This window comes from Elephas maximus, chromosome 6, assembly GCF_024166365.1.
Source record: "Elephas maximus indicus isolate mEleMax1 chromosome 6, mEleMax1 primary haplotype, whole genome shotgun sequence".
NCBI lineage: Eukaryota > Metazoa > Chordata > Mammalia > Proboscidea > Elephantidae > Elephas > Elephas maximus.
The window spans coordinates 85,612,854-85,632,257 of record NC_064824.1 but is presented as its reverse complement, the minus strand read 5'-3'; the positions used below and the strand labels follow the sequence as shown (position 1 = coordinate 85,632,257).

Here is a 19,404-nt window from a genome sequence, read left to right as displayed (position 1 = left end):
TACCCCTGCCCCGCTAAGACTGTAGGACAGAGCCTGTACCACACAACTGATAACCAGCTACCTGGACACTTCAGCTGAAATCATAAAAGAAATGTGAATGGACTCCTAGACTGAAATACCTGATAACAGGGTTAGTCACTTTGTGACAGGATGTCAGAGCTTCAAAGGTGAAAATAATCAAGCTAGCTCACTCAAGCAACCCATTTGGGCATATCAAAACAAAACAAAGCAAGAAGCTAGGATATACTAAACAAATATAAAATAAACTAATACAATAACTTATAGCTGGCTTGGAAACAACAGTCAATATCAAATCACATAAAGAGACAGACCATGATTGCTTCAACAAGCTCTCAAAACAAAGAACCAAGGGATCTTGTAGATGAAGGTGCTTTCCCGGAACTACTGGATGCAGAATACAAAAGATTAATATACAGAATCCTTCCAGACACCAGGAAGCAAATCAGGCAATACGCAGAACAAGCCAAGGAACACACACATAAAGCAGTTGAAGAAATTAAAAAGGTTATTCAGGACCATAATGAAAAACTTAATAAACTGGACAAATCCATAGACAGAGAGCAGTCAGAAATTCAGAAGATTAATAACAAAATTGCAGAATTATACAACTCAACAGAAAGAGGAGCAGAATTAAGCAAATGGAAGGCAGAATTGGTGAACTTGAAGATAAAGCACTTGGCACCAATATATCTGAAGAAAAATCCAACAAAAGAATTTTAAAAAATGAAGAAACCTTAAGAATTATGTGAGACTCTATCAAGAGAAATAACCTATGAGTGATTGGCATACCAGAAAAGGGAGGGATAACAGAAAATGTAGAGAGAATTGTTGAAGATTTGTTGGCAGAAAAATTCCCTGATATCATGAAAGGTGAGAAGATGTCTATCCAAGATGCTCATCAAACTCCACATAAGGTAGATTTTAAAAGAAAGTCACCAAGACATATTATAATCAAACTTGCCAAAAGCAAAGATAGAGAATTTTAACAGCAGCTAGGGATAAATGAAAAGTCATCCACAAAGGACAGTCAATAAGAATAAGCTTGGACCACTCAGCAGAAACCATACAGACAAGAAGGCAATGGGATGACTTATAAAAAGTATTGGAGGAAAAAAATTGCCAGCCAAGAATCATATATCCAGCAAAACTGGATCCAGCTTCAAATATGAAGGTGAAATTGGGACATTTCCAGATAAACAGAAGTTTAGGGAATTGGTAAAAACCAAACCAAAACTACAAGGAATGCTAAAGGGAGCTCTTTGGTTAGAAAATCAATAATATCAGGTGTCAACCCAAGACTAGAACAGAAGTCATCCCAGACAGGGAAATACAAAAACACAAGGCAAGATTATAAAAAAAAAAAAGCCCAAAACAGGGTAACAGCAATGTTATTATATAAAAGAACACAACATTAAAATAATAAAAGGGACTAAGAGATGTAATCATACACCTTCCAAATGGAGAGGAAGATACGGCGATACAAAGAAATAAAAGTTAGTTTTAAATTTAGAAAAATAGGGGTAAATAATAAGGTAACCACAAAGGAGACAAACTATCCTACTCATCAAAATAAAAAACAAGGGAAAAATACCAACTCAATAGAAACAAAATCAATGACAACAAATATGAGGAAAGGACAATATATAAAGAAAATCTACCCAGCACATAAAATCAAGTGGGAAAAAGAAACTTTCAACAACACACAAAAAAATACATCAAAACGATAGCACTAAATTCATACCTATCCATAATTACCTTGAATGTAAATGGACTAAATGCACCAATAAAGAGACAGACAGTGACAGAATGGATAAAAAACAAGATCTGTCTACATGCTGCCTACAAGAGACACACCTTAGACTTAGAGACACAAACAAACTAAAACTCAAAGGATGGAAAAAAATATATCAAGCAAACAACAATCAAAAAAGAGCAGGAGTGGCAATATTAATTTCTGAAAAAACAGGCTTTAAAGTTAAATCCATCATAAAGGATAATGAAGGACACTATATAATGATTAAAGGGACAATACACCAAGAAGATATAACCATATTAAATATTTATGCACACAGTGACAGGGCTACAAGATACATAAAACAAACTCTAACAGCACTGAAAAGTAAGATAGTCAGCTCCACAATTATAGTAGAAGACTTCAAAACACAACTTTGGTGAAGGACAGGATATCCAGAAAACAACTCGATAAAGGCACGGAAGATCTAAAAACCACAATCAACCAAGGTGATCTTATAGACATATACAGAACACTCCATCCAACAGCATGCAAGTATACTTTCTTTTCTAGTGCACGTGGAACTTCCTCTAGAATAGACCACGTATTAGGTCATAAAGCAAGCCTTAGCAAAATTCAAAACATTGAAATATTACAAAGCATCTGCTCTGACCATAAGGCCATAAAAGTGAATATCAGTAACAGATAAAGCAGGGAAAAGAAATCAAACACTTGAAAACTGAACAATACCCTCCTCAAAAGAGACTGGGTTATAGAAGACATTAAGGAATTCATAGACATAAAGAAATCTATAGAATCCAATGAGAATGAAAACACTTCCTATCAGAACCTTTGGGACATAGCGAAAGCAGTGCTCAGAGGTCAATTTACATCAATAAATGCACACATACAAAAAGAAGAGCCAAAATCAAAGAGTTTTCCCCACAACTTGAACAAATAGAAAGAGCGCAAAAAAAGAAAGCCTCAGGCACCAAAAGAAAGCAAATAATAAAAATTAGAGCAGAATTAAATAAATAGAAAACAGAAAAACAATCAAAAGAATTAACAAGACCAAAAGCTGGTTCTTTGAAAAAATTAACAAAATTGATAAACCATTGTAAACCATTGGCCAAACTGACCAAAAAAAAAAAAAAAAAACACAGGAGAGGAAGCAAATAACTCAAATAAGGAATGAGATGGGCAATATTACAACAGACCCAACTGAAATTAAAAGAATCATATCAGATTACTATGAAAAATTGTACTCTAACAAATTTGAAAACCTAGAAGAAATGCATGAATTCCTACAAACACGCTACCTACCTAAACTAACACAAACAGAAGTAGAACAGCTAAATAGACCCATAACAAAAGAAGAAATTGAAAAGGCCATCAAAAAACTCCCAACACATACAGAAAAAAAAGCCTTGGTCTGGACGACTTCATTGCAGAGTTCTACCAAACTTTCAGAGAAGAGTTAATGCAACTACTTCTAAAGGTATTTCAGAGCATAGAAAAGGACAGAATACTCCCAAACTCATTCTACGAAGCCAGCATATTCCTGATACCAAAACCAGGTAAAGATACCACAAAAAAAGAAAATTACAGACCTATGTCCCTTATGAACTTAGATGCAAAAATCTTCAACAAAATTTTAGCCCATAAAATTCAACAACATATCAAAAAAACAATTTACCATGACCAAGTGGGATTCATACCAGGTATGCAGAGTTGGCTCAACATTAGAAAAACAATTAATGTAATCCATCATATAAATAAAACAAAAGACAAGAATCACATTATTTATCAATTGATGCAGAAAAGGCATTTGACAAAGTTCAACACCCATTCATGATAAAAACTCTCAGCAAAGTAGGAATAGAAGGTAAATTCCTCAACATAATAAAGGGCATTTATACAAAGCCAATAGCCAACATCATCCTAAATGGAGAGAGTCTGAAAGCATTCTCCTTGAGATCGGGAACCAGACAAGGATGCCCTTTATCACCACCCTTATTCAACATAGTGCTGGAGGTCCTAGACAGAGCAATTGGGCTAGATAAAGAAATAAAGGACATCCAGATTGGCAAGGAAGAAATAAAAGTATCTCTATTCGCCAATGACATGGTGTTATACACAGAAAACCCTAAAGAATCCTCCAGAAAACTACCGAAACTAATAGAAGAGTTCAGCAGAGTATCAGGATACAAGACAAACATACAAAAATCAGTTGGATTCCTCTACACCAACAAAAAGAACATCGAGGAGGAAATTACCAAATCAATACCATTTAGAGTAGCCCGCAAGAAAATAAAATACTTAGGAATAAAACTTACCAGAGATGTAAAAGTCTTATGCAAAGAAAACTACAAAACACTTCTGCAAGAGACAAAAAGAGATCAAATAAGTGGAAAAATATACCTTGCTCATGGATAGGAAGACTTAACATTGTAAAAATGTCTATTCTACCAAAAGTGATCTATAGATGCAATGCAATTCCAAACCAAATTCCAACAGAATTTTTTAATGAGATGGAGAAACAAATCATCGACTTCATATGGAAGGGAAAGAGGCCCTGTATAAGTAAAGCATTACTGAAAAAGAAGAACAAAGTGGGAGTCCTCACACCACCTGATTTTAGAAACTATTATACCACCACAGTAGTTAAAACAGCCTGGTACTCTCACAACAACAGATACATAGACCAATGGAACAGAATTGAGAATCCAGACAAAAATCCATCCACATATGATATTTGACAAAGGCCAAAGTCAGTTAAATGGGAAAAAGATAGTCTCTTTAACAAATGGTGCTGGCATAACTGGATATCCATCTGAAAAAAAATGAAACAAGACCCGTACCTCACACCATGCACAAAAACTAACTCAAAATGGATCAAAGACCTAAGTATAAAACCTAAAACAATAAAGATCACGGAAGAAAAAATAGGGACAACGTTAGGAGCCCTAATACATGGCATAAACAGTATACAAAACATTACTAACAATGCAGAAGAGAAACTAGAGAACTGGGAGCTCCTAAAAATCTAACACCTATGCTCATCCAAAAAAAAAAAAAAATGCTCATCCAAAGACTTCAGTAAAAGAGTAAAAAGATTACCTACGGATTGGGGAAAAGTTTTTAGCTATGACATTTCCGACCAGCACCTGATCTCTAAATTCTACATAATACTGCAAAAACTCAACTACAAAAAGACAAATAACCCAACTAAAAAATGGGCAAAAGATATGAACGGACCCTTCCCTAAAGAAGACATTCAGGCAGCTAACAGATACATGAGGAAATGTTCACAATCATTAGCTATTAGAGAAATGCAGATCAAAACTACAATGAGATTCCATCTGACTCCAACAAGGCTGGCATTAATTCAAAAAACAGAATAATAATAAATTTTGGAGAGGTTGTGGAGAGACTGGAACACTTATACACGGCTGGTGGGAATGTAAAATGGTACAATCACTTTGGAAATCGATTTGGCGCTTCCTTAAAAAGCTAGAACTAGAACTACCATGCAATCCAGCAATCCCACTCCTTGGAGCATATCCTAGAGAAATAAGAGCCTTTACACAGATATATGTACACCCATGTTCATTGCAGCACTGTTTACAATAGCAAAAAGATGGAAGCAACCAAGGTGCCCATCAGTGGATGAATGGATAAATAAATTATGGTATATTCACACAATGGAATACTATGCATCTACAATGAACAGCGATGAATCTGTGAAACATTTCATAACATGGAGGAATGTGGAAGGCATTATGCTGAGTGAAATTAGTCAGTTGGAAAAGGAAAAAATTGTATAAGACCAGTATTATAAGAACTCAAGAAATAGTTTAAACAGAGAAGAAAATACTCTTTGATGGTTATGAGAGGGAGGAGGGAGTGAGGGTGGGCGAGGGGTATTCAGTAATTAGATAGTAGATAAGAACTATTTTAGGTGAAGGGAAAGACAACACAGTACAGAACTATTTTAGGTGAAGGGAAAGACAATACAGTACAGGAGAGGTCAGCACAACAGGACTAAACCAAAAGCAAAGAAGTTTCCTGAATAAACTGAATGCTTCGAAGGCCAGTGTAGCAGGGGTGGGGGTTTGGGGACCATGGTTTCAAGGGACATCTAAGTCAATTGACATAATAAAATCCCACTTTGGAGAGTGGCATCTGGGGTCTTAAATGCTAGCAAGTGGCCATCTAAGATGCATCAGTTGGTCTCAACACACCTGGATCAAAGGAGAATGAAGAACACCAAGGACACAAGGTAATTATGAGCCCAAGAGACAGAAAGGGCCACATCAACCAGAGACTACACAGCCTGAGACCAGAAGAACTAGACGGTGCCTGACCACAACCGATGACTGCCCTGACAGGGACACAACAGAGAAACCAGGGGAGCAGGAGAGCAGTGGGATGCAGACCCCAAATTCTCGTCAAAAGACCCGACTTAATGGTCTGACTGAGACTGGAAGGACCCTGGCGGTCATGGTGCCCAGATCTTCTGTTAGCCCAAGATAGGAACCATTCCCAAGGCCAACTCTTCAGACAAGGATTGGAATGGACAATGGGATAGAATATGATGCTGGTGAAGAATGATCTTGATCAAGCAGACACATGAGACTATGTTGGCATCTTGTGTCTGGAGGGGAGATGAGAGGGCAGAGGGGGTCAGAAGCTGGCCGAATGGATACCAAAAAAGGGAGTAGAGGGAAGGAGTGTGCTGTCTCAATAGGGGGAGAGCAATTAGGAGTACATAGCAAGGTGTATACAAATTTTTGTATGAGAGACTGACTTGATTTGTAAACCTGCACTTAAAGCACAATTAAAAAAAAAAGGTATATAAAAAAGAAGGAAACATATAAAAAATATGACAATGTTTGGTGAATAAAAATAAAATGAAATGAGAAATTTGGATGGTTAGGCAGAATAACTGAATAAGTAAAGCAAAAATATGCCCTGTGTTTTTTAAACCTTAGTTACTGATATAATAGACTCCATTCTTTGAGCTCTTTTTTTTTTTTTCAATGACACAATCTATTCTACATAATGTAGAATAACAGAAAATTTCCTTTTGTCATACAGGTGTGGAATATTAAAATTGGAGAAGGGTGCTTATTCCTTGTTTTGATTCAAGAGAAATAATCTGTACCTTATTCATTGGTTAATATACCATATGTAATTCTTTTTTTAATGGAAGGTAAGGGCTTTTTTTTTTTTTTTTTTTTTAAGGACTAGAAAGGAAACAGCTAAGTTTTGTTCACACAAAGGTTCAGGATAATTAATGGCACATTAGGTCTGTATGGGAAATGTTTCTGTTAGCCAACTTTATAGTGACTGGATAAATCAATGGAGAAAAGAATATGGCTCAGGGCCTATAAAAATCTAAGCTATTTTGGAAATGGAGGTGTGGAAAACAGAAGTTTTTTTCTTGAAGTGAACATACATGTTATAATATGAAAATGATAACTCAACTGATAAGAATTATTATAAAGAATAACAAACTCTTAGAAAATTCCTATAAGAATAATAAAAATTTGAGAAAATAAAAAATAGGTTTGCAAGGCACTAGTATGCATTAGCAGTTCGAATCCACCAGGCTCTCCTTGGAAACTCTGTGGGGCGGTTCTACTCTGTCCCATAGAGTCGCTATAAGTTGGAATCGACTCGACAGCAACGAGTTTGGGTTTTGGTTTTTGAGTATGCATTTACAAAATTCATGTTTTTTGTGTTCTGATTTAAAAGTTAATACTGATTAAGTCAGACTGATTCATAATTTTGATGTGGAATAAAATATACTTTTATGCTACAGTAAGCCAAGAGCATTGTCTTCTTCAAATGTGTGCATTTAGAAATGTAGATCCATGGGGGGAAAAAATTGGCCTGGGGTGATTTTAGAAAATGAAATGAGAATAAGTTACATAAAGCTCTGAATGACTAGGTAGCTATATTTCAAAAGGTATTTGAAGTTCTCAGACAGTCTTCATTTTCCAAGTCCTTTCCTAATGAAATACATGTTAAAGATTCATTGGGCAAGAAGCATACAGAATATTCATATAATAAGCTAATTTCTATTCTATAGATGCAGTAAAGACAACTATCTCGTTTTTAGTAGCAGAAACAAATATTCCACTCTGTTCAGTTTGGGGAAGTAAGGATAATAGTACTATCGAGATTAGAAGCTAGAAATACAAAATGTAAATAACTTCTACTAGCACAACTGTGATTACAAATTCACTTAAAAATAGAAATTAGAGCTTTCCTAGTTTTTAAGAAACTCTTTTCTGACTAAACAAACCTAATCACACTTGGAAAAATCCATTGGCAGGCCTCATCACTTAACTTGACCTCTTTATTTACTTGGTCTCTCCTCAAAATTGAATGGGAAATACTATATTTCATGAGGCAACTTGCAGCTCAGTTCTCAGTAAATAATTTTTAAAGAGATATCCCATAAATTTCCTAACAGCTTTTGTTAGTTAAATGTATTTTAGCAAAGATAAATTTGGAGAAACCTAAATTCCAAAGAAGGAACAAATTGCTGAATGAGCCAATTAGAGGCAGTATGCAAAGGACAAATGAGCTAAACCAAAGACTACAATTAAACATACTTCTGAAAATAATCTTAGCCTTCCATCTACCAATATCAGACTCAATCTAAGTTGTCCTGTAGATGTATCCGCCATGGCATTCCCTACATGCCCAGTCATGACCCTTCCATTAGAGACCTAGAGAACTTGGTAAAAGGGGTAATCCTCCGTAACTACCACTTGCCACAAGTGTCTACTGGCAGGGAATCTTTGATAGGTCCTTTGTAGTGTAGATGACTCAAGTGAATTGGATGGCTACATAACATGACATTGCTAAAATTTATGGAGTGAGCAGGTTTCTGCCATGTGGTTTCCAAGGCTGCTTCCCAAACTTGCTGCCCCATTCTTGGTAAAACCCAGGGGCCATAGTCCTGCCCCCTTGATTAGGAGTTTTACTTACGTACACAAGACAAAATACAACCTTGCTCCTAGTAACACATTGTCCGGATTACTAGGAAATGGGGTGGAGAAGGAAAGCAACAAAAATGAAATTATTTGCATTGATAAATATTTTGTGAGTTGGATAAAATCCTTTTAAACTATTGCTGTCTGACTGATATAGTTTTTTTTTTTTTTGAGATACTTTACTGAGATACTTCTGTGAGTCTGATTTTCAAGCATATTAGATAAGAAACGTAACTACTAATGTTAGATGAAATGTTTTTCAAATATGCTGGATTTGGGAAAACTCCAAATATGTTTTGAAATACTTTCTATTCATTTTTTTTGAGTCCATATACATATTAAGGGTAAATTTAATAATTACTTATATGTAAGTTATCAAACTATTTTTTTTTTTGTAAAACCTATCTGATCTCCAAATACAATATTGCTCCTTTACATTCTTATTTGGATATTTAAATATATATACTTGGATACAGAAATATATGAGTTACTAATGTTTTAAATATGAACTACAAATGTTTTAAACTTGGCTTAGCTTTTAAAGCTCCAAATTCAATAAACTACAGTTTACTGTACAGTTTATTCAACATCCAACAATCTCAGAACTTGAATAACTAAAATAGTCTTTAGGACTTTATTTGGTAAGAAAGTAAATATGCTGATATAAGAGTTTGGTTTTTTTTGTTTGTTTGTTTTTTCAATATTCATTGTTAGTACAGGTTCAAACACTATCTAAAAACTTCTGATAAAGAAAATGACAATAGTTATGATTAGTGTTCTCCATTATTTCCATAACAATTTGTTGATACTTTTTTTTTCATTTATTTATTGGTTCATTGATACAGCAAACATTTATTAACTGCCAGTCACAAAGGATGCAAAGATCAATCAAGTCGATATGGCTCCTTCTTTGAGAAACCATATCGGCAATGGAAATACATATATATAAATAATAATATTTCCAATAAATGATCAGATAATGATAGCTGTTCAAAGAAGATTAAACTATAATTTAAAAGTCATTTTATTTCATCCCAGTTCTTTGAAATTTACTTAAAATAGTCAAACTGCCCAATTTCTCAACCATTCTAGATAAATGAAAATTTATTGATAGTGATTTTCTCTAACAGAAAACAACAAAATATTTATAACAAAATTACAACTGAGATTCCATAGAAGAGTCCTGATCAAAAGGGGTAGTATGTAGAACAGAATTTCAAATTCACATGAACTCTAGACTTTCTGGAGCCATGGAGGGTGGATGAATACCTGAAACTATTGTCCTGAGATAATCTTTGAAACTTGAATCAAACATATCCCCTGAAATCTTTTTAAAACTGAACAATAGTTTATCTTAACTAGTAAAAAAAGGTCTGCTTAGAGCATTATGCTCTTTTCAGAACCATCTATATGGAATCAACCTGACAACAGCAGCTCCAAAGACTGGACAGGAACCTTAAGGGACAGTGAGATTATGTTAATGAGGGAGGAACAACTCAGAAAAGGAGGGTGAGAATGGTTTCACAACTCAAAGAATGTAATCAATGTCACTGAATGGTACATGTAGAAACTGTTGAATTGTGTGTTTTGCTGTGTATATTTTCAACAATAACAACAAAATAAAACTTAAAAAAAATTACAACCATATATTACAACAAATGTACCTGAAAAAAAGGGTTGATGAACTTAACTGGCTTAGAATATGTTTGCAACTTTTCTAACATAGGTTGCTCCATGTTAGCTGGAGCTAGAAAGGACATCATGTTTGGCAGAGGGGCAGAGGAAAACCCTGAATGACACAATAGTTCCAACAGTTGGCTCTAACACACCAACAATTATGAGGATGGCACAGGACCAGGCGCCGTTTTGTTCTGTTACGCTTAAGATTACTCAGAATCAGAGTCAACTTGATGGCAACTAACAGCAATAACAAATATTATATAATCTTAGAGATAAGGGATTCGCTGCACTGTTTTCTACATATTTGGCAATAAAATAGTCTTCCACACCAAAGTATAACTCTCTGGCTTCATTCAATCTGACAGATTAGTGATTATTTTAAAAATAATAAAGAAAATTTGTGAGAAAATATATTTGTAGAGAATAGAAGCAAGGTAGCCAATTAGAAAGAAATGAACCTTAATTCCATGTTAATCATTTACTTAATATTTTAATCTCTCATTGTTTTAGCAAAAACTTTTTGAGTACTTACTTTGCGTCAGGTACTATGTGAAGCATTAGATGATGAATCATTTGCAAAAGCAAATTTTAATAGTTAAAAAATAAATTATCTTTGTATTTTTAGAAATGGATTAACTGATGTAGGGATTAAATGATATAGTTTTGCAACATGAATAATTATAAACAATGTGATTGTTTAAAATAACTGGTTTAAAATGGTATAAAATATGTCTGTACATAAAGATGTAAATGCTTTTGTATGCATACTAGATCGAGTACATTTTTATGCCAATCTAACAAATAGAGATAAATTGGCATCTCATCAAGTTATATTACATGGGAAAGAGAATTTAGCTCAGAGTATACCGTAAATCAGGAACTGTTCACAACTCCTTGATACACTCAAAATCATTTACTCATCATGATAATCTGTCAAGTGTGCAGTATCATCCCCTAGTTACAGGTAAGAAATGTACATCTAAGAGAGGACTCTAATTATGAATTTTAAATTGTTTTCGTTTCACATTCTCAAGTATAAAAGTAAGTTATTGATATGCTCAGATGAGTTTTAGGAATTATATTAAAACTGTAGCTATTCTCAACTCTAGGATATAAACATACAAAGAAACTTCCCTTTTTTTTTCTTTCTATTCATAACCCATTACCCATTGCCATCGAGTGGAACTCTGACTCATAGTGGCCCTATAGGACAAAGTAGAACTGCCCATAGGGTTTCAAAGGCTGTAAATCTTTACTGAGGCAGACTGTCACATCTTGCTGTCACAGAGAGGCTGGTGGGTTTGAACCACCACCCTTTGGATTAGCAGCCAAGTGCTTAACCAACGTACCACCAGATCTCCTCCCTTACAGAGTAGAACTGCTCCATAGGGTTTTCAAGGAGCACCTGGTGGATTCGAACTGCCGACCTTTTGGCTAGGAGCCTTAGCTTTTAACCTCTACACCACCTGGGTTTTCATTTCTACTCATAAAACAAAAACCAAACCAAACCCATCCTAAGTCCAGTCTATTCCGACTCATAGCGACCCTATAGGACAGAGTAGAGCTGCCCCATAGAGTTTCCAAGGAGTGCCTGGTGGATTTGAACTACTGACCTTTTGGTTAGCAGCTGTAGCACTTAACCACTAGGCAACTAGGGTTTCCACTTCTACTCATCAAAAACCCAGTGCCGTGGAGTTGATTCCAACTCATAGCGAGCCTATAAAAAAAAAAAAAAAAGGACAGAGTAATTTCTACTTATAAACCTAAAAAACCAAACCCACTGCCATCGAGTCGATTCTGACTCATAGCCACCCTATAGGACAGAGTAGAGCTGCCCCAGAGTTTCCAAGGAGCACCTGGCGGATTCCAACTGCCAATCTCTTGGTTAGCAGCTGTAGCACTTAACTACTATGCCACCAGGGTTTCCACTCATAATATCCACTCATAAAAAATATCCACTCATAAAAAATAGGGGGTAATAAATAAAGGTTCACTGAGATTAGAAAACCAAATTTATGGTTTGATCTAGAATTATTCTAAAATTATATAAAACTAGTTGCCCTACTGACCTCTCTGACTCGTGGGAATCCTCATGGAACTGTGCTCCATACGATTTTCAATGGCTGATTTTTCAGAAGTAGATCACAAGGCCTTTCTTCCAAGTTACCTCTGGGTAGACTTGAGCCTTTAAGTTAGCAGCTGAGTGCATTAACACTTTGCACCACCCCAGGACTCCAGAATTTATTTTACATATAAAATAAACATATATATATTTACCAAAATTATATTTCCATAAAATGCTTGACATAAATATTCAAGTTTCTATGAAAAAAGGAAAAATATATATTTTAAACCCAAAAATTTTTTTGTGTGCAAACAACACAATCACTCTTTTAAAATCTGTAATCATAGAAAATATATGTATTTCTAAAACAATTTTGCTTTCATTATATAGCTATGATTCACACTGAAGTATTATGTTTAATAAATACCTTAATACATAGCAATTCAAATACCAATATCATAAATGAAACGCATTTTTAAAAATTGTAATGGCTTAATAAAAATATCATTTTTTGTGATGGTTTTTACCCTGACATTTCCAATTTATCGTGAAAATAATTTTGGCTCATTAAAATAATATTAAATTTTTCATTAATATTTCAGGTCATGACCTCTGTATTTAAGAAATTCTTCAAGACGATGTCAAATTTGATCCAAGAGAAAATGTGATTTGAGTCTGGAGACAATTGTGCACGTAAGTATTAGAAAATTAGATTTTCTTATGATAAAATGTAATATAAAATATCAACTCATTAATTACTGAATTGCAGAAAATGTGATTCACTGTTTTTCTTCTATTGAAATGGTACATTTTTAGTTGTATTTAAAATTAGTACAATGCTTCCTGATTTCTTGGTTATATTTTTTTAAGGTCACTTAAGAAACTCCGTATACCTGATAGAAGAGAAGACATAACTCAGAAGTTTTTTTTTAAAAAAAAAAAAAAAGCTGCTTCTAGGTGAGTCATTGGTGAGGGCAAACAATGGCAGAGATTCTGTGTGCTAAATAATGTTGTGTGCTCTCCTTGCATGCAGTAAGAAAATCGATAAGCACAACATATGAAAGTGTTTAAATTCTGACTCCAACCTTAACTCTAATAATAAAAATAATGGTAAGTTTTTAAACAGAATTAAATCTAGGTTCCTAGTTCAATGGCAAACATCTATTGATTGGATTTTTTTTTTTTGTCTGCTTTAAAAAATATTTTATTACACATTCAGTTAAATGGAGATAATATTTTTATTGCTATACCATGACGGTACATATATCATAAATGTCAAAGTAGGTTGCTCAAGGACCTTACAGAGAGTAAACAATAGACAGTGTACCTCAGCAATGTTTGTCTTTCAGAATGAAGAGGCTAGTGGTTATTGTCACATACAGGCCAGTTTTCATTAGCTTGGAACTGTATCTCACATTAGAAATATTTAAACAGAAATACTTTTATTTGATATTTTCAATATCCTGAAATATCATTTCAATAATGTTGATGACTTAGGGAATCTTTTATATCCTAATTTAACAAAACAAAACAAAACCTTGATTTCCCGCAGTGAAGGATAATTTCTATTAAATTATTAGGCCATTTTTATGATGTATGAATGTTGATTCTCAAGAAATTGACCTGAGAACAATTTACCCCTTATATTACTAAGAAGTCAGCAGATTAAAAACCAGATTAATACTTATAGATAATAGTGAAAAGCTTTATAATAAAATCTATCAAAATTTGTGTTTTTATGTTTATGTAGAAATCTCTATTTTGACATTTTTATCATGTAATCCCATTTTTGGTAAAGGCAAATAAAGCAAAATGTTTAATAATGTCTTAAAAGTGTATATGTAAGAAGCTTTTCTTGTGTAAGATTAATTACAATTAGATTAAAATGTATTAAATTAACACATTTTAGTATAAAACCCTGATGCCCTTATCATTTCTTATGTATAAGAATACTAATCAAACACTTAAAGTAAAATTATTCTGTAGTTTTAAGAGAAATTTTCTGTTGAGAACCACCTATATTTCATAAGTATTGATGAATAATATTTCTTTCATTTCCTATTGCAGTTTGATTTATATTATATACCAAATTTCCTTTTGGCTTTAATGATGGAGAAAAAATGTACCTTGTATTTTCTGTTTCTCTCACCTATTTTTATGGTAAGCATAAATTTCTCTAATATATCTTCTTATCAGTGCTTCTTTTTGTTTTTAACTTCCAATATGCTTATAATGGATAAAGTTAATAACAAAATTGCATGCAGTTATTGGATACATAAAACAAGCACATTTTTAAAGTAATCAATGTACCTATGATTTATTTTTCAGTGAATGCTTTCAGTTCTCTCACAGGTAATGTAGGATGGTGAGCAGTTGGGGATCAGAATACAGGAGGTCAATGGATACAAATGCGCGAGACAGAGTCCGCCTTAACAGAAGAAAGTAATTATCAGAGTGTGAGGGGGGAAAAAAAAGGAATGGCTCTGTATAACGGTCACACATAATAGAGAAAATATCTCCAACCAGACTTGTTGATTCTGACCTAGTTTGTTAAAAAAGCAGATTCCATTCTGCTGATTTTTCTCTGATTCTGACTACTGATTTAGATATATTGGTCAAGAGGCAATTCAGAACCATGTACAGTGTTTTCAACTAATTTCTTCATCTGTTCAATCAAATCTGTGTTAAATGTCCACCTTCTGGCAAACACTGGTGCTAAGTTTGAGGCCAGTGTGTATGTCAGTGTGTTTTTATGCACTAACTCACACCTTTCCATGTATATGCTGGGAGCGTGGGACCAGAGGTCAAGAGTAGATAAAAAAAAAAAAAAAATTATAGATAAAAGGTGACTGAAAACAATTGCTATACTGGAAGGGCCATATGCCTTACAAATTTCATTTTATTTTTATTTGTAGAAAGGTCTTATTTTATCCACATTTTTCCTATGTCACAAATTAAATTAAAATCAAATTAAAACAATGACTGTTTATCTCATATATATGAGAAGCTGCGAGACATAATCTCATCTAACTTTGTGCCAGCAAATAATTTTCATAGGTATTTCCAAGCAAACCTCACAAAAGATTCAAGCAAAGAAACTCAAGAAAAATACAGAAAACCTAAGTGAGACTACATTCCTGTCAGCATTTGTACTTGAAAAATTCTCAAGTCTAGAAGTAATCCAAATTCTGTATTTCTTAGATGTTATCTTGAATAAAAGGAATCGAATTCAAGAAATAGGACTTGTGTTTCTTCCGCTCACACCCTCCATTGAGCCTGCCAATGAGCTGTGCAGGCCAGAATTGGTTTCCTAAAGATGATTCACTACCGGATGACCAATCTCATTATTGTAATTTAAGGAATTGTGACTGTCTCTGTTGCAGTCATTCACAATGTGTAAACCCGAGTATTTCAAGAATAAAGATGACATTGAATTTATGCAATTCTCTACACTTGCCCTGAGAAGAGGAGTTACATTTTTTTAAATATTAATTTTCTTATTTTTGTAAATCTCCATTTGTTACTGGTATAACAAAACTACTGCATAAATCTTTTCTTAGGAAATTAAAACTAATCAAAGAGCGAAAGAGTTAAGATTAAATGGTAAGGTGGTGGTGAAAGTTGAGTAGTGCCGTACTGTGAGGAAATATTATTATTTACACTTTACCATGTTCAATCAACTTCTTGCTAAAAAAAAAGCTAGAAAATAGAAAACTAAGAATGAGTGGAAAGACAACTGCTTATGGAAGATGGCTAATAGAAATAAATAATGCAAAAATGAAGGAGAAATAAGTTTGAAGAGAGCTTTATACAGGCCTCAAATCACAAACCAGGAAAAATGTCATGTAAAAATTAAAGTAGAAATGATACTTACAATTGTGCTACTTACTTAGAAGAGCACAAACGTATAACTTATCCAAAGCCCTTAGTAATGACCATTCAATACAGTTTTTTATATACCAACAGCACAAATGAACTTGCCATTATTTTGGTTGTCAATATATGGTAATAAAAATGGCAACAAATTTTTTGAGCATTTACAGTGTGCCAGAAGATACTTCCCCACTTTGTCTTCATACAATTTTATCCCACTTTACAATAAGAAAGCAGAGGGTTATAGAGGCTAAACATCTTGCCTTCTTTCACAGAGCAGGTAGAGAAGTAGAGGTGGGTCTTGAATACATCTCTATCCCCATTCCAGAACACATTTTTTTTTATTGTGCTTTAAGTGAAAGTTTACAGTTGAAGTCAGTTTCTCATACAAAAACTTACACACGCGTTGTTTTGTGACCCTAGTTGCTCTCCCTATAATGTGACAGCACACTCCTCCTCTGCACCCTGTATTTCCTGTGTCCATTCAATCAGCTCCTGTCCCTCTCTGCCTTCTCATCTCGCCTCCAGACAGGACCTGCCCACATAGTCTCATGTATCTACATGAGTTAAGAAGCACATCCCTCATCAGAATCATTTATGCCTTATAGTTCAGTCTAATCTTTGTCTGAAGTGTTGGCTTCAGAAATGGTTTTAGTTTGGGGCCAACAGAGAGTCTGGGGGCAATGTCCAGTCTCAATCAGACCGTTAAGCCTGGTCTTTTTACTAGAATTTGACACCTGCGTCCCACTTTTCTCTTACTCCATCAGGGATTCTCTGTTGTGTTCCCTGTTAGGGCAGTCATTGGTGGTAGCCAGGCACCATCTAGTTCTTCTAGCCTCAGGCTAATGGAGCCTCTGGCTTATATGGCCCTTTCTGTCTCTCAGGCTCATATTTTCCTTCTGTCTTTGGTGTTCTTCATTCTTTGCTCCAGGTGGGTTGAGACCATTGATGCATCTTAGATGGCTGCTTGCCAGCTTTTAAGACCCCAGATGCCACTCACCAAAGTGGGATGCAGAATGTTTTCTTAATACATTTTGATATGCCAATTGACCTAGATGTCCCCTGAAACCACGGTTCCCAGACCCTTGCTGCTGCTACTCTGTCCCTGAAAGTGTTTGGTTGTATTCAAAAAAATTCTTAGCTTTTGGTTTAGTCCAGTTGTGCTGATTTCCCCTGTATTGTGTGTTGTCCTTCCCTTCACCTAAAATAATTCTTCTATTTAGTGAATACCCCTTTCCCTCCCTCTCCACCTTCGTAACCATCAAAGAATGTTTTCTTCTGTTTCAACCTTTTCTCCAGTTCTTGTAATAGTAGTCTCAGACAATATTTGTCCTTTTGCAACTGACTAATTTCACTCAGCATAATACCTTCCATATTCATTCATGTTGTGAGATGTTCTCCGGATTCACTGTTGTTCTTTATCATTGTGTAACATACCATAATTTGTATATCCATTCATCCATTGATGGGCACCTTGGTTGTTTCTATTTTTTTCCTGTTGTAAACTATTGCAATGAACATGGGTGTGCACATATCTACTCCTGTGAGGGCTTTTATTTCTCTAGGATATATTTCAAGGACTGGGAGTGCTAGATTATATGGTACTTCTATTTCTAGCTTTTTTTAGAAAGCACCAAATAGATTTCCAAAGCGGTTGTACCATTTTACTTTCCCACCAGCAGGGTATAAGTATTCCAGCCTCCCCACAACCTCTCAAACATTTATTATTTTGTGCTTTTTGGATTAATGCCAGCCTTATTGGGATGAGATGGTATCTCGTTATAGTTTTGGTTTGCATATCTCTAACGGCTAATGATGCTGAGCACTTCTTCATGCATCTGTTGGCTGCCTGAAAGTCTTCCTTGGTCAAGTGCCTGTTCATACACTTTGCTCATTTTTAACTGGGTTATTTGTCTTTTTGTTGTTGAGGATTTGCAGTATCTTGTAGATTTTAGAGATTAGACACTGATCGGACTTTTTGTAGCCAAATTTTTTTTCCAGTCTATAGGTTGTCTTTTTACTCTTTTGGTGAAATCTTTTAATGAGCATAAGTGTTTGATTTTTAGGAGCTCCCAGTCCTCTTGCTTCTCTTCTGGCGATTGTGCATTGTTAGTAACATTTTGTAAACTGTTTACGCCATGTATTAGGGCTGTAGCATTGTCTCTGTTTTTTCTTCCAAGATCTTTATCATTTTACATTTTATATTTAGGTCTTTCAAACATTTTGAGTTAGTTTTTGTACATGGTGTGAGGTATGGGTCTTGTTTCATTTTTTTGCAGATGGATATCCAGTTATGCGAGCACCATTAGTTAAAGAGACTGCTTTTTCCCCATTTAACAGACTTTGGGCCTTTGTGAAATATCAGCTGTTCATAGGATGGATTTATGTCTGGATTCTCAATTCTGTTCCATCAGTCTATGTGTTGTTGTACCGGTTGTTGTACCAGTACCAGGCTGTTTCAACTACTGTGGCAGTCTAACAGGTTCTAAAACCAGGTAGTGTGAGGCCTCCCACTTTGTTCTTCTTCTTCAGTAAGGTTTTACTTATCTGAGGCCTCTTTCCTTTCCATATGAAGTTGGTGATTTGTTCTCCATCTCATTAAAAAATGCTATTGGATTGTGGATCAGGATTGCATTGTATCTATAGATTGCTTTGGGTAGAATAGACATTTTACAATGTTGAGTCTTCCTATCCATGAGCAAGGTATGTTTTTCCACTTATGTAGGTCTTTTTGGTTTCTTGCAGTAATGCCTTGTAGTTTGCTTTGTATAGATCTTTTAGTTCTCTGGTTAGATATATTCCTAAGTATTTTATCTTCTTGGGGACTATTATAAATGGTATTGATTTGGTGATTTCCTTTTTGACGTTCTTTTTGTTCACGTGGAGGAATCCATCTGATTTTCATGTTTATCTTGTATCCTGAATCTATGCTGAACTCTTCTAACAGTTCCAGTAGTTTTCTCAAGGATTCTTTAGGGTTTTCTGTGTATAAGGATCATATCATCTGCAAATAGAGATACTTT

At 34.7% G+C, this 19,404-nt stretch overlaps 1 protein-coding gene across 5 annotated transcripts in view; it reads left to right on the top strand.

Annotated features, from left to right (window-relative positions):
- Nucleotides 1-19,404, top strand: part of CALCRL (calcitonin receptor like receptor) — a 122,941-nt gene that overhangs the window by 55,006 nt on the left and 48,531 nt on the right. For 3 of the 5 annotated variants that reach the window (XM_049887625.1, XM_049887624.1, XM_049887623.1), the window contains 3 exons: nt 13,111-13,201; nt 13,379-13,465; nt 14,576-14,668. In XM_049887625.1, the coding sequence (XP_049743582.1) occupies nt 14,615-14,668 (54 nt within the window). In that variant the 5' untranslated portion in view covers nt 13,111-13,201; nt 13,379-13,465; nt 14,576-14,614. Of the gene's footprint in view, nt 1-13,110; nt 13,202-13,378; nt 13,466-14,575; nt 14,669-14,707; nt 14,951-19,404 lie in introns of those variants that run through there. The other 2 variants (XM_049887627.1, XM_049887626.1) reach the window with 2 other exon arrangements.